Source organism: Leptosomus discolor, chromosome 2, assembly GCF_034619465.1.
Source record: "Leptosomus discolor isolate bLepDis1 chromosome 2, bLepDis1.hap2, whole genome shotgun sequence".
Taxonomy (NCBI): Eukaryota; Metazoa; Chordata; class Aves; order Leptosomiformes; family Leptosomidae; genus Leptosomus; species Leptosomus discolor.
Window position 1 is genome coordinate 119247970 of NC_141392.1, and position 14910 is coordinate 119262879.

At 40.9% G+C, this 14910-nt stretch overlaps 1 protein-coding gene across 2 annotated transcripts in view; it reads left to right on the plus strand.

Annotated features, from left to right (window-relative positions):
• KLHL29 (kelch like family member 29) overlaps positions 1-14910 on the plus strand; it is a 253368-nt gene that overhangs the window by 182878 nt on the left and 55580 nt on the right. For both annotated transcript variants that reach the window (XM_086461618.1, XM_086461619.1), the window contains one exon: positions 11686-11885. In XM_086461618.1, coding sequence (XP_086317744.1) covers positions 11686-11885 — 200 coding nt within the window. The remainder of the gene's footprint in view (positions 1-11685; positions 11886-14910) is intronic.

Sequence of the window (14910 nt, forward strand, 5' to 3'; positions counted from 1 at the left end):
GAGCCTACTTTATGACAGGTATGTGTTGAGTATTTGGCCTTACTGCTTGCTCCTTCAGGCACAGAGCATATAGAGGAGTTGATACACTTGATCTGCACTTAGGCACATCGTGTGGTTGGTCAGCTTCTTCAAACTGTGACCCATACAAGATTACTGCAGTATAGGACTTCAGTATAGGAGAATATGGATGATACATAGCAGCTGGAATAGGGTTCTGTTCCCTGCGTGCCATCCTGTGTATTCTGAGTGCACTGCCAACCACAGTTGCTTCCAGGCTGCCTGACTCTGGCCTCTAATTTGTGCCTGTATTTTAGGTACTTAAGAAATCAGCCTTCCCAAAGCAAGGGCCTAATTTATGGTACAGGCAATGAAGAGAAGCACCTTGAAGGCTTACAGAGGGGGCCCTTTCTCCTGATTCAGGTACCTATACACAAGGAGGCAGGAGATCCCTCTGGAGCAATGAGAGGTGTTTGTCTCTCGCTGTTAGTCAACCAACGTTTAGGCCCAAGGTTGGCACCTAAGGCAGGTTTAGTCTAATCTCACCTTCTAGACTATTGCTATAGTCTGCAGAGAGGGAGATAGCCTCTCCAGGAGGCAAGTCGTCTCACCATAAAATAGGTGTCTAAGATATGAGGTGAAGGAGAAGGCAATCTCTCTTTACTATTAACGAGAGAGACAAGGTGATTTGCTTAGACTGAAAACTTATGATGGGTGTTACATTGCTTCCTTCAGGCATCCAGCCTAAGCTGGTTATCTAGGCTTCCTCTGCAGTCGTGAGGGAAGAAGAGGATGTCCATAGGGCGGTTCATCCCACCTTATGATAAGTAGCATGAATTGCATTCTGGAAGTGCTCGGTTTTCATTGCCCAGAAAGGCCAGTCACCCAGCCTGAATCGTAGTTGTCTAAAAGTACATGAATGGTTCCTTCCGGAAACTGGTGTTTCTCTGAGTGTCACATATTTATGTTTATATATGTACACAGAAAGAAAGAAATAGATCAGGATCAGTGGAAAAACCCATCTCCAAAATGACCCTCTCACAGAGCACAGATTTTCTTGTTTAAACCATTCTTGGTTTGGGGGAGGAGAGAAATTAGCTCTGTGTCTTTGTATCTGCCTAGAAGAAATGGTGGAAGAAGTGTGTGTTCTGGAAGGAAGGAAGGAATGGAAAAATCCCATGAAGAGGCATCATTTTTTCCAGCTGTATTTGGGATAGACAAATAACAGCTGCTGGATAAATGAACTGTCTGATATTTCTGTAACAAAGAGTGTTTCACCGGAACATTTTAATTTGCTGCATTCTTCTTCTTAACCCAACCCAAAGTGCTGGAATCTCTACCAAATATGACATTAATAATAGGAAGCACTTGACATAAAAGTCTCTTCTTGGCTGAAATGCTGACTTTTATAAACAGACTTTAGTTTTATTTCTCTGTGGTCAGTTACTAAAGACACATGGATCCTGTCCTACAAGCTTTATGTTTTCAAGATTTGGTTTTAATGATGCTTTCTAATCTTGAAGTCATCCTGGCTGCCTGATTCCACTAGGACAGAGCAGTAAGTCACATGCACAAAGAGATTTGGTCACAAGAAGCAAGCATTTTTGATGCCATGAAATCTGGCAACGCTACGTTCATCCTTCTTTTCCTAAGGGCAGAGCCTGTGACTTCATGGCCAAATTGCTTTTCCATGATACCTTGCCCATGATTTCAAGTGTTCCGATTTTTTTTTTTTTTTCTAAAATAGGGTTGTATGTATTCTCTGAGGGCTTGAAGGGAGGGCAGGAGAAGTAAAGCATTTAGGGCAAGAGGACCAAATTCCTTTTGCTTTACACCTACACTGAAGACAGAGATGTCATTCTGCATTTTACACCATTGTGTGGAAAGGCAGCATTTGGATGCAAGACAGAGAAACCTGCCACTATCCATCTGAAACAGTCTGACAAAACTGCAAAGGCATTTAGGTGTCTGGAAAACAGACTGTCTGGTTTGTGTTTACGTTGTAAAAGTCCCAAAATGAGAAATAGCAGATGAAAGAAAAATCTACTCTTAGTGACCCCTTCGTGTTTTCCTGCTTATTAGGAACCTTGCTTTTAACTCCAGGAGAGGAGCAGGCAGCATTTTTACATCTGCATGCTTCAGCTCCATTGTAGAACAGAATGAATGTGGAAACAAATTATAGCATTTCTTTGAAAACAGAGAAATAGGGGTTTAAAAAACGGATGTTTGTTTCAGGTGCCAGGAGAGGTATATTGTGCCTAGACAGACAGCGCCAGTGGTTTCTGTTAAACCATTTAAAGGAATCTATGAGAGTGGGAGGTTCATGGGAGGATAAAATATTCTTCACCCTTTACTGCCAGGGTGCAGGTGTAAATTATGCTATGGGTGATATTTTTCTCTTAAACGAGGGACTGATAATTGCTGCCTGTTGGGCACAAAATCTCAGCACGGGAAACAGCTTTCTGCTTTCAGTGGCCCCTTTCTGTGAGCGCTTCGCTTGCTCTGCCTGGCCAAGCAGCCGCCCGCCTGCCCGCCTGTCGGAGCTGCCTGCTGCGTTTCAAATTTTGCAGCTGCTAGGCCTTGGAAAACATGTTTTCATTAAGCAAAAATGTATGGTCTTCTACATAAATGAATTGCAGCTTACAGATATTCAGTGGTGTGGCTGGGCTGCCAGGCTAAGGAACTGCCACAAAACCCATAGCAGGCGTCGCAGCCCGGCTGATGCCAGCCTGGTGAGCATGGCCATGGATTAGGAGGGTGAGTGGCTTGGGCTGGTTGCTGCTTTGAAAGGAGGGACAGATCGACGTGCCCTTCTCTGAAGAGAAACCGTGGCAAGGAGGACAGAAAGGCTCCTTTTCAAGCCTCGAGGTGCCACACAGAAATTAAGCTGCTGCCTTGCAGAGGCACCGAGCAGAATCACTTAACCTCTCACTCCTCTCCCTCATTGACAGCATCTCTATTTACTGTAGTTTGGGCTTCTCGCTCACATAATTTCTAGACACAACTACAAATCCTGCAAATCTTATCCGAAAAATGACAGACTAATCACCTCTCTTGCTCTGGCTAGAGCTATCTGCAAGCCATGCAACTGTCATACAACCACTCATAAGATGCTGGTGCGGGTGACCTACCTATATTTACTTACATCTCACAGCCCTGTCTAGTCTTGACGGTGTTGAAATTTAGGGGTGAAAGGGAACAGTTATCTAACGAGGTGCAGTTCAAGCTAAATGTATCAAAGACAATGAGAAAAAATTCCACGGCATTGAAAGTGGAGCCATGTTCCTGAAAGCTGTCATTTTTGGGCCACTTCAAAAGCTAGTCCTGCCCTAAAATGAGGGTAATCAATTCTCCAACTCCAGCGTGCTCACAGGTAGCTCCAGGGATCAGCAGTTCACTTCCTTTCATTTAAATCATCAAGGATTAGCCACTGCTGGATTGGGTAATTAATTTGAATTAATATGACCAGGTTATGAGCATATCAGATCATGATCCCCTCGTTTTGCTTGCACAGCGCTAAGCTTCGGTGACTGAAATGCTATGAGCAGTTCTGTGGGGTGGGATGGGCAGGGATTGATGGGATGAAAAGAGCTACCTGCCCTTTGCCATATGTACTGTGGCCATAGGTGATGCAGTATCTTACCTTTCCTTGATGTCCAGAGCACAGGTTGGCTCTACATATGCTGTAGAAAAGCACTAGCAACACCCTGTAGCTGAGTGAGAAAGAACCAGTGCCTGACAGAATTAATTCTAATTACTGAAATGCTGATTGGGATCTTTGGGCACTACCATAATCACAGTAGTAGTAATAAATAATAATTGTGGTTATCATTATTTTATTATTGTTTTCCCTCTAGACATTGCAATGATGAGAAAGAGCCTTGGATAGACTTACCTAGATAATTACTTGTATAAATTTCACCACATTCCTAAGAAACAGATTTATTAGCTGCATAGTGCCAGCTCTCTGCTAAGCTGGTTTTTGATGGTGTAATAAATATCATTAAAACAAATCAGATAGGACTTGGTTAAGTAAGCGAGCTTTAAGTTTGATGAGAATAATTTTTTTATTCCGTCATTTTATTTTTACTCTTCCTTCCCATCTAATCCACCAAAACCTGCTTGCATCTTTTATTTACTTTTATTTGTAGCTCTCACCACAGGCTATTTTGCCCCATATTTGCTGAATTAGGCTGCCAGAGATAATTGCAAACAAGTTAGATCCCGTGCTGTTGGCCCAGGTTTTTTACTTCTCCACTTGTACCTTGTGAGATTCAGTTTATTCTCAGTCCACAGCAGAAGTCTAGGTCGTGAAATGCTGTTCTTCCAAGGGCATTCGCTGTTCACTTCTTCATTCACTTGCTAGTCATTTAAGCCAGAATCTTCAAACTCGTCATCTTCTTTCTTAAATCTCAGCGGGGAAGCAGATTTGTGCCTCCGACTGTGATCTCCGACACTATAGCGTACAGGCTGCCGCTGATCCCGCGCCTTTAGAAATAGTCTTGACCGAGCAGTTAAATTGTGTTCTGTCGGTGAATAGCATTAAGGAAATATAGGAGATGTGGCTCTTTTGTTTGTTTCATTTTATTCTGGCCTTGTTGTCCGTGAACAAAAGCATTTGCTGTTAGTCCCGTTGCTCGTCTTGGTTTGTAATGATCATTTCTGTGATGGTGAATTAGCAGGAGCTGCTAGTGCATGCCCGAGCTCACAGCCATTAATTTTCCTTGATTTTCTTCTGATAGAGCAGGTGCAAACTGGCAGCGTTTAACCCTAATAAGTTGCACTAGTCTTGCCAAATTTTATTTGCCTGGAACAAGGAACATTGTTTGTATCAACATTCTGGTAAAAAGTGAGCAAATGGATTTGTTGGTCAGGTAAATTTTCATGACAAATTTGCCAGCCTGTGTTTAAACAATGTAATTTATTTAATCTTGTGATTTTACTAGTTCTTTATCGTAATCATACAATACCACCATTAGAGTATATGTTTTGTTCTCTCATGAGACAGATGGATAGTGGCTGAGGCTCAAAGATAATATTTATCTACAAGATAGTATAACGAAGGCAGAGATTTGCAAGTTAATACATTTTGAGCTGATAAAATAATTCCAAAGGAAGCGATGCTAGGGTGTAATTTATTTTTTTTTAAATCCTATTTAATAGAACATTCAGTGCCTTATGACATACATATTGCAATGATGTTGCTCTATAAATGTCCCTTCCTGTCATCATTTACATGACTGATTACCTTGCAGCTGCATAAACTTGAATAACTCAGTAGATAACCTGTTACCTCAGTGTGCACATGCATCTTGGTGCGTGTGTCGTGCAAATATATGTTGGTATGTTTGAGTATCTATGCTTTTATATCTCATGAGCATGTAATTATAATAAATCAAGCTCTTCGGTACAAAATACAACTTTCCATGTGGAGCGCCGTGTCTGTTCTGTTCATAGCTGAAGGTTGGCTATACTATAATGAAGTTTCTCTGTGGCTTCTCCCAAGATAAAAAGACATGTGGGTTTTGAACCATTAATAACTCTGAAGATGATGAAAAGTCAAACAGTGGACAGTTAAGTTGCAGCAACATTGCACTCTCTTCTTTGCCCTGAGTTTCAATGCTGTGAGGATTATGTTCCACAGTAAACAAGATGTTCAGTCTAAATTGTATAGACTTGAACAGGAGTTTTTAATGAGCACATAGCTAACAGACTCTTAAGCCTCATGAGAAGCTGCCTAGCCCAGTCTGGAGTCCTTTTTTTGGTAACCAGAATAATTTGACAGAGATAAAAAGAAGTAGCTTCTCTTCATTTAAGTGCTTCCTCTTACATAAAAGTCTTGGGTTTCCTGTTTTCTGGAGACCGAAACAGCGTCCAGGGAACAAAGCAATTTAATGTGATTTTTTTTTCCAGTCCTATCTCTCTTGGTAGAAAATATTTTACTCTAGTGGAATGGGAACACAATTAACATAGGGTAAACATTTATGCTCCTAATTATGAAAGCAAGCCAGCCAGATCAGTATGTCTAGCTGATGGGGCAGATACTGGGAGGGCACGAGGTGAAGAGGGCAGCAGGCACCTGGCCGGTGGGACAGGCAGTTGCTTTGGTCCATACCAGGAGGGACCAACCCCAAAATATGGGCTTCAGGTGCCTCAGTCCAGGTTGGAGCTAGAGCTCCTGCCTGCCTGCCGGCATTCCCATAGCCTCCCATTAGCTCAAACGTGCTTTTAGTGGAGGATATTCAGATTCCCAAGTTGTATGAGATGCTGAGCAATAAGAAGTCAAAGATAGCAATTTTTTTTAATTACACTACCAGAATCAGTGTGTTTTCCTGTTTCTTAAAAATAAATTCTGAGTGCAATATGAACAAAATTGAGACTATATTATGGAGCTAGCTCTGCTGTTGTCTCCTGTTGGGAGAAGCAAATAATGGTGCTAGGTGCTCTGTTCACACACAGGAATGATGGACCTTGGAAAGGCAGACAGTAGAAGACACATACCAAGCCCTACATGTCCAGGGAAAGATCACAAATGCTAATTCTGAATGTGTCTTTATTTTAAAAGATAACCATTTATTTCAGTGCCTTTTTGGAGCACAAAGCTTAAATATATATCATACCTTTGAGTCTACGGCACAGTGAGTCATATGGCTTCGAATGTAAATAGGTGTCACAAACTCTGTCAGTCCTCCTGTTCTCAAGCAGGCAGCCTGGGAGGAAGCTGAACCAACTGTTCCTAGGCAGTAATGTACATTTACATAAAATGTTTCACATTTTTCATGTTTATTCTGTGCAGATGGCTCCATTTTGAACATCCAGAATTTGTTTTGACTTTGTGGCTATAGCTTGTAAACAGAGAGTTGGCTGGCATCTGTACCGGGTATAGGTAGCTTTTTGTATTTGATCTAAAATTGAGTGAGGCTGTAGCCAAACCATTAGTCAGTCAAAATAATGTTGCAAGCTGGTTAAAGGCAGCATATCCAAACCATGAGGGAAGCCTGAATTAGAGGCAGTAGCGCTGTCCATAAATTGACAAATTGATGCGCTAGCAGCGTTTCACTTACCCAGCTACTTTAGCCAGATCTAAATGCGGCTTTGCAAATCAAGGCATCTCACTATTAAATGTTTTGAACTGAATCACACAGAAGTTCTGTTACGTGAATGTGTTGATACGAATAATGCAGGGAAAATGCATAGAGAGGTATAAATTTATAATTCAAGATGCGGAAAACTCGGTTGCATCGTTATTAAGCATGAAAACACTAGCGCTGATTCTTGTCTTTGTGTATTACATGTATGGAAATGACTTTCAAGGACAAATGAATACCAAAAATGTACAGTTCTCTACTTCTTCTTTTGTCAGTTCCACTCCTAAATCTTGTGGATGAGGTTTCAGGGCTATTTTTCCTGCTATTAGTATTTAAACGTTTTAGCTCTTTTCTATATACTAGTTAACGGAAAGGGACACCGATTTTCATTTGTTATTTGAGAGTGTAGTCGAGCCATCTTTTGCGTTAAAAAGTTCCCTCTGCCTTTGTCTTCTCTAGTTTAAGTAATTAAGTTGAAGGATAAGTAGCTAGACCATGTTCAAAGACCTTATTTTATTAGACCTAATTAGTCAAGACAGTACAAAATATTTTTCATTAACTCCCCCCTTACCGATTCAGAGTGCATCTGTGCTTCCTGCTTATCTGTGGGTTCAGTTCTGCTTGCGCATTGCTCAGGTCTATCACCTTGCTGGAGAAATACATGATTTGTAAATCTGAAAGAATTCCCCAACAGCTACCATAAAATTAAGCTGTTAAAGAGCTCTTGGAGCTTGTTTAAATGTAGACCTAAACAAACCTCTTTGCTGTTTAGCTCAAGATAAATCTTTCTGGAAGTCCTGTTCTAAATCACTTCCCAATTTTAATGAGTTTATATATCAGCCTTTGCCAGATTTTTGCTGTAACTATTCTCCAAGATTACAGCCATGATAAAGTAAGGACTAAAATTGTTTATTATATATTATTCTTCAGAAGCAAAACTTTTTCCCCCAGAGGCTGTTGGGAGAGCTATTGATTTTCTGCCACAATGTGAAATGTGTGACCTTTATAATATGAGCAATGATTACAAAGCCAATAAAATGACATCATTCTGTTTAAACTTTAGAGTTCGCAGGGCAAATAGCAGAATGTGCCACATTTAATGATGTCCATGGACGACAAGTGTACATTGCCTGGCTTCAAGCGAGACTGGAACACGAAGCAGGCAGGCTCTCCATCCCCAAAATACCCCGTTAGTGCCAGGACTGGGGGAACAGGAGTGTATGTACCAGGCAGAGCTGTGTCTTTTCCCAGCTCTTAAGGCAAGAAGTCAGTGCTTTTCTGAGAGCAGACTTTTCTAAATGTTTGCATCTACCGATGCCACTGACAAAACTCCTCCTGATGTGATACAGGATGAGCTGTATACCTTCATACAGATTTCCCCCAATCCACTGCATATGCATTTACAGGACTAAATTCTGTTCTTGTAATACAGCTTTAGCCACTTCATTGCAGTTCCTCTAGAGCAGCTGAGAGGTGGCTCCATCCCAAATAGATTAAGTATAACTGCACAGAGCATATTGATATTTCATACGTGTGAAAACAAGGAACACAGAAAGCTTTAGTCAGGCTTGGAGGGGGATGCCACAACGTGATTCACTGAAATCATTTCAAGAAGAAATCTATGGAATTTCCCACTTCAGTCACTTCACATTATTTTCTTCTCTTCCTTCAAACACTTGGTTTTGATCCGTTAGGACCTGCTTCGACCAATTCCCTGTCCGATCTCCAGCCTGTACCAAGCCAGATCCCCAGCATGGAAGCCAGGGTAGCTGTGATTTCCCTGTGCAGGCTGAACCAAGCCTGCGCTCAGTGTTTGATCCAGCTGAACGTGGAGCCGAAAGCGCAAGCAAAACAGCACAACACATTCAAGGCATCGCAGAGAAAGGGATAGGGATGATTTTCTTTCCCATTTCTGGCTTATTGTGTAATATCAATAATCTCTGTAGCTTTGTATTATACTTGCTGTAAGTGGCTCTAGTGATTGATTAAATACCTTAGCTTTTCTTTGGCGTTTAATCAATTGCAGCAGCAGTTTATTGCTTGGTGTATTACAAAGTAAAAGAGATTATTACTTAATTATTCTGAAAAATAGCAGCTTGCATTTGTTGCTAACATGGGTATGTGTCTACACTGACATTGGTGTCACGTCATCCTTTCCTTTGTGCCTCCTGGTCTCTGCGCTGAGTGAGAGTGTGCAATTCCCAATGGGTCACACACAGTCGTTCCCGCAGCCATCGCCAGCACAGTGCAATTAGTGGCGTTAAATAAATAATTGCTTACAGTGGGGCTTCCCACAGTGCTGAGAGCCTGATTCTGTTGCTTGCTGGGTACCTCCAAATCTCACTTAAATTTTAGGCAACGTCCTTATTAACCAGCCCACGTGAACATGAACTCGCTGTCAGGTACAAATTGTTTCTGGAAACAATTTAGCAAGAATTACATCGGTCCCAGGAGGCATTTTGATAGCTCAGGGTGCAGCACCGGATGTGTGCACAACTGGAGATAAATCAGATATGGGACATGTTATTGGTATGTGAGTGTGAAAAAGAAAAAAAAATAACATTTTGTGACATCCTCTTGAAGATCTAGGAAATGGCAGCTCTTCTGTTTTGACACCTGAGGTTTTCTGCCTTGAATGCAAAATTTAATCCATATGCAAGAGTGTGATAAAGCATAAGGATTCAGAGTAGCATACGCATCTGTGCATGCAGGGGTACCACAGGTATCGTGATCAGGGTGCATTCTTATCCGTCTGCCTGTGGAATAGGATCTAAGCTACCTGTATTCTCATGCAAAGGGCTAGTCCAATATTTAAATAAAAAAATGGGGTTTAATTCCTTGCTTTGCCCCTGACTTTCTCTATGATCATAGGCAAGTGATTTTGTCTCTTGTGCCTCAGTTTTGTTTTGTGAATGGGAGTAATCACTTGTTACCTTAGAAAAGCATATGAAATTAAGGACTGCTAGCTGCTCCTCCATTGTGGTAATGGACACCATCTAAATACTTTCGGTAGAAAAACAAAACCTCTGTAAAGCTTTGATCCTGCAAAGTTTCATATGAATTAAAGCTGTGCCCTTGACTTGAATGGGGCTGGTCAATGGAAGACCATTGACAAAGCATCCACTGCAAAGTTTAAGCATTTCTGCAAGTGATTTTAGGGGTTATTGGTGTGGGTGGGGTGGGGTGTCGTGAGGGAAGAGAACTGAACCTCATATGCTGTTTATTTCTCCTCCATTATGGTAGTAGAGGTCTGACTATCACCTTTCTAGGCAGCTTTGTGAATCCAAGAGATGGGTAGCGTTCTTGCTCATGCTTAAAGCTGGCGTTGCCTGTGAATAGTGATGCTTTGGCCAGTCTGTATAAGTCACGCAGCATCGTATGCCGGTTTTGTGTCAATCGTGCAATGGTTTTTGCAAGTACTCCAGCAGAATTGGAGCGAGCAGACGTTGACTGTCCAGTGACTAGGAGAAGTTCATGTTTCTTTGAGAAGGTGCTGGATGGTCCTAACTATTAAAAGAGTTTATTTTCTTACTCCAACAGATTTCCCCTCCCCTCCTTGATGTTACCAAATTTATCATCACTTTTGTCTTTCAGGTGTAACCTGTCTTTAGTGTTGCAGACACATCAGCCAACCATGCATTAAGAACTGGGCCCTTACTTTAATTCAGTATAATTTTCTTTTTGTCCAATAATTTCACAAGCACTAATCCACACTTCAAATGCAGGAGATACTTTGATCCCCAAATTGTTCAGCACTTCATGCAGGAAAAACCGTAGGCCACAGTCATGAAACTCCTAGAGGATGGCTGCTGGCTTCCTGTGGCAGAGCTGGTTGTTGTTTTCCCCCCTCTCCCTTCTTTGCTCTAACCATTTTGTCTGTCTATCTTGTCTTGTATTCAGTTTTCAAAGCAATTGCCATGAAGGGCTTTCTTTCTTTAGTGCCTAAAAGGGAACAATAGATTTTTAGAATAAGCATATATATGTATTGTATGACCATCTGTATATGCATATCATATCTATAATAAAACATACTGAGAAGTTCAAACTAAACAGAAATTAATATTATTGTTATTTTTTATGAAAAGGTCTTTAAATGTATCCTTAAGTGCACATGACATTTAAAATTATTGCAGTGCTGGATTTCTGAAAAAGTAGATGACCTTTTCTCTTGAAATTGGAGTGGGTTTTCCTTAAAAGTTACATTATGCTTGGAAGATGAGATGTTAACCAAGATGTTAAAATGTATTGTTTCCCTTTGAAAGCTAATCCTCTTCCTCATTTTCATTAATGTTGGCTCATTCATTTTCTTTTTCTTTTTTTTCCTTTTCTTTCCTTTTCTTTTGCAACTGTTTTTGCATGAAAATGCAGAGTAGCAATAAACAGATTTTTCGTAAGACTTGCTTTAAGACTCTTCTCTTTCAGATCCAGTTAAAGTTTTTAAGTTCAGTTATTTTAAAATTCATATTCTTCAGTTCCGTAAACAAAAATAATGGAGAAATGTAATGAGGTGCAAAGCGATTTTCTAGCCCTCACTAATCAATAAATGCCAACAAAATGGGGATGGTGTAATGTCCATAATTTAATTGTCTGCTGTTACCAGGTCACCACGAGACAGTAGCAGAAGCGGAGAGAAGCTGGAATTGGCCATGTCCAACCTCACTGCGGATGTCCTGGAATTACTCCTGGAGTTTGTCTATACAGGTTCTTTGATCATAGATTCAGCCAATGCAAAAACCCTACTGGAAGCTGCCAGCAAGTTCCAGTTTCATACTTTCTGTAAAGTCTGCGTTTCATTTCTAGGTAAGAATCGTTCCATCTAGTGAGGTCTTAAGGTTTCTTTTTAAGGTTTTTAAGCCTTTTTTCTAACAACACTTAAAAGATAATTAGGAAATGCAAGGTTAAATATAACAAAATAAAATAAAAAAAAAAAAACAGTATTCATTTGGGTTGAGATTTAAAATGCTGACACAGTGGCCAGTGGAAAATGATCTATAGAAGTGTAGCCTGTGTTTGAGTGGCAACTACTTTCACATCGTGGATAGTCTTTTTTCTTGAATCTTGGTTCTTACTTGATGTGATGACATTTTGTTTTCCAACGACACAGAGGTTGCTTATAAGTGTGACAGCAAATGCTGGGTGCTACACCAGGCCAGCTTGGTCAAGCACTGAAAGAGCTGGAGGTGGACTCCCACAGAGGAGTCAGGATCTGAAGTTTTCTTGCATCCGTGAGAAAATCTTTCAGATGCCCGATGCTCTCATAAACAAGATCTGGTTGAACTACTCCAGGTTGAATGTTCACAGGGTTTGTTCTTTCATGCAGAGTTACGGTCTGATGGGTGTATGTCGTCACAAGTGGTGGATGGGAATGAAAGGTTTCTGTGCCCTCCCTTGGTAACTGGCGAGTGTTTGCCCCAGCGAGGTCAACGTCATCACCAGTTCCTCTGTCCATCCTCTCATGGCCACGTGAGGGGCCCATTCTTCTTGTCCAGAGCACCATGTCATCCTGCTCCTTGAATTTTCTCTACATTTTCCAATATAGACTATTTCAAAACAGTCCAAGGTGACCAGCTCAGTTAACTAAGCTTTACTGGTCTGAACTGGAACCATCCATCCCCATTTCAGTCATGGCAAAAAACAAGCTGGAACTGGAGTTCAATTGAAACACGTTGGTTCAAATTCCTGCCCATATCACTTGCCACTCCTTCACTAACATGGCTATGATATCAGTTAATGAGATGGTAATAATTTACAAATTATTGACAAACTTATTAATACAAAAAGTGTGAACTTGATCTTTACTTCCCATGTCAAAGTTCCAAATATCTTTTTTGGGCATCTGATTTCTATTCAGGCTCCCTCAACTTTGGAGATGTCATTCTCTCTGGACCCCAAATATTTCTTCAGCCTACATCAACTTTAGGTTCTTCTTGGGCAGTTCTCATTTAAAACTGACATTTAGAATTACAGAGTGTGGAAGATGAGAGTTTAGAAAATGCTGCATTCGTTTAAAAAAAAAAAAAAAAAAAAACCACAACCAAACGAAAAAAACCCCACAAAACTCAAATGAGCCCAGTTTACTGCTGTGTTAATTTTCACTGCTAAACTGACCTGCTGGCAACATGAATGGTGTGACTAGGCTGGTACAATGCAGGCATCAGTAAAGAGTCTGTGATACTGCATTCTTCTCTTCTTTCCAGCTTTTTATATGGCACTTATTTAAAAGTCTATTCTCAAATGGGTGGGTAATGGGGAAGTGAAATCTGTGCTTTGCAACCCCACTGTGTTGGTTGTGCAACTTGAGTAAGGGCTCTGGCTCTGGCATTGCTTTCCCTCAGCTTCCCTTCATCACCTTTTAAAGTAATTAGATCATACAGCCTTTCCAAGAACAGATGTGTTTAAGTTGCACTGTCTCTAAAGATTCAGACACAAAACCAAAATACATTTATTTCACTAAATCAATGTGAGATTTCTCTTTTGCAATAGTTAATATTCAAAATCAGTGAACCATTTTATGGTATGAAATAGTAGAGTTGGTTATAAGTTCAGTGATATATGGTGAGTCACTGGAATTTTGTATTCTCATTTGGAGAATTCATGGAGTGTAATTGCTTATTTTTATTTATAGCTGTGATTGGATTGCTCTACAGAGATAGTAGAACATTTGCCATCTAAAAAGTTTAGGGAAAGGCGTTTTTTCTTCTCTATGGCTGTGGTTTTTCTATTCATCTCAGCCACCTCTGCTCCCCACAAAGCAAAAATACGGTAGAAAACAGGGGTTTTTCCAGGGAAAATTCAGGTCATCGTTTTTTAGCCATGAAACTCCAGCAGGGTCCTAACCAGTTGATGTCCAGGCAGCTCTTGTGTCTCTATCCTGGGCCTCTCAGCAGCGCTGGGCAGAGGCACCTCAAGTCTACTCGCACTTTCTGGTGGAAACATGCCACAAATGCGTCAGGAAAATTGTTTCATTTCAACAGGAAATTTCTTAATCAGCTTCACTGGGGTAACTATAGCCACATTCTCTCTGCCCCACATGCTGTCTGCTCTGCTTTTGTCTAGACCATGAGAAATGACAACAGTTTTGTGCCAACTGATGCAACAATGTTGACAAGCTCGTGCAGGCACCATATGATAACTGGGCAAATGTTTGCAAACTGGTCAGGACATCAAAGGTATTTCCTCCATCCATATGGCTGAAGACTTGAAGGTTTTTTTCTTGGTTGGGTTTTTTTTTCATATTTATTTTACACTGTCATCACAGTCATGGCTCAAATCAGATTTCAGGTGATTCATCAGTATTACGGTTTGGGTCCTCGATGCAGGGACCCCCGTGAATAAATAAACAAATAATAAACAGGAATAAACAAATTCAGAGCTTGTACTTCAGCCTGCTGATGATAAAATAAAAGTGTTCTTCCTTAAGGCTAAAGAAGTTGATGGAACCTGTTAGATTCAAGGAGCAGAATAGGAAAGAGCAGGAGCTCTGAATTTTCTTAGTCTCCCAGGCAAAGGGCATGAAGACAAAATTTGCAAAGAGTATGAGAGGGAGCTATGAAAAAAGTGAATGACCGAGCAGCGATGAGACCTGCATAAATAGGCATATGCGCCTGAGGGAAGAATAGGCCTTTATGGTCCTTATGAATTCAAGAGAAAGTGTTATGGGTAATTTTTTGTTCATCAAAGGTGGAGAATATTGAGCCAGCTCGAGGACTACGCTGCCCAGCACTGGAGACACTGATGCATCAATCATATCTGGAGACAGGAGAAATGAGGAACACTCTCACAGGAGAGGTGAAATCTTCTGGACAACGAATGCATCCAGAAGTCT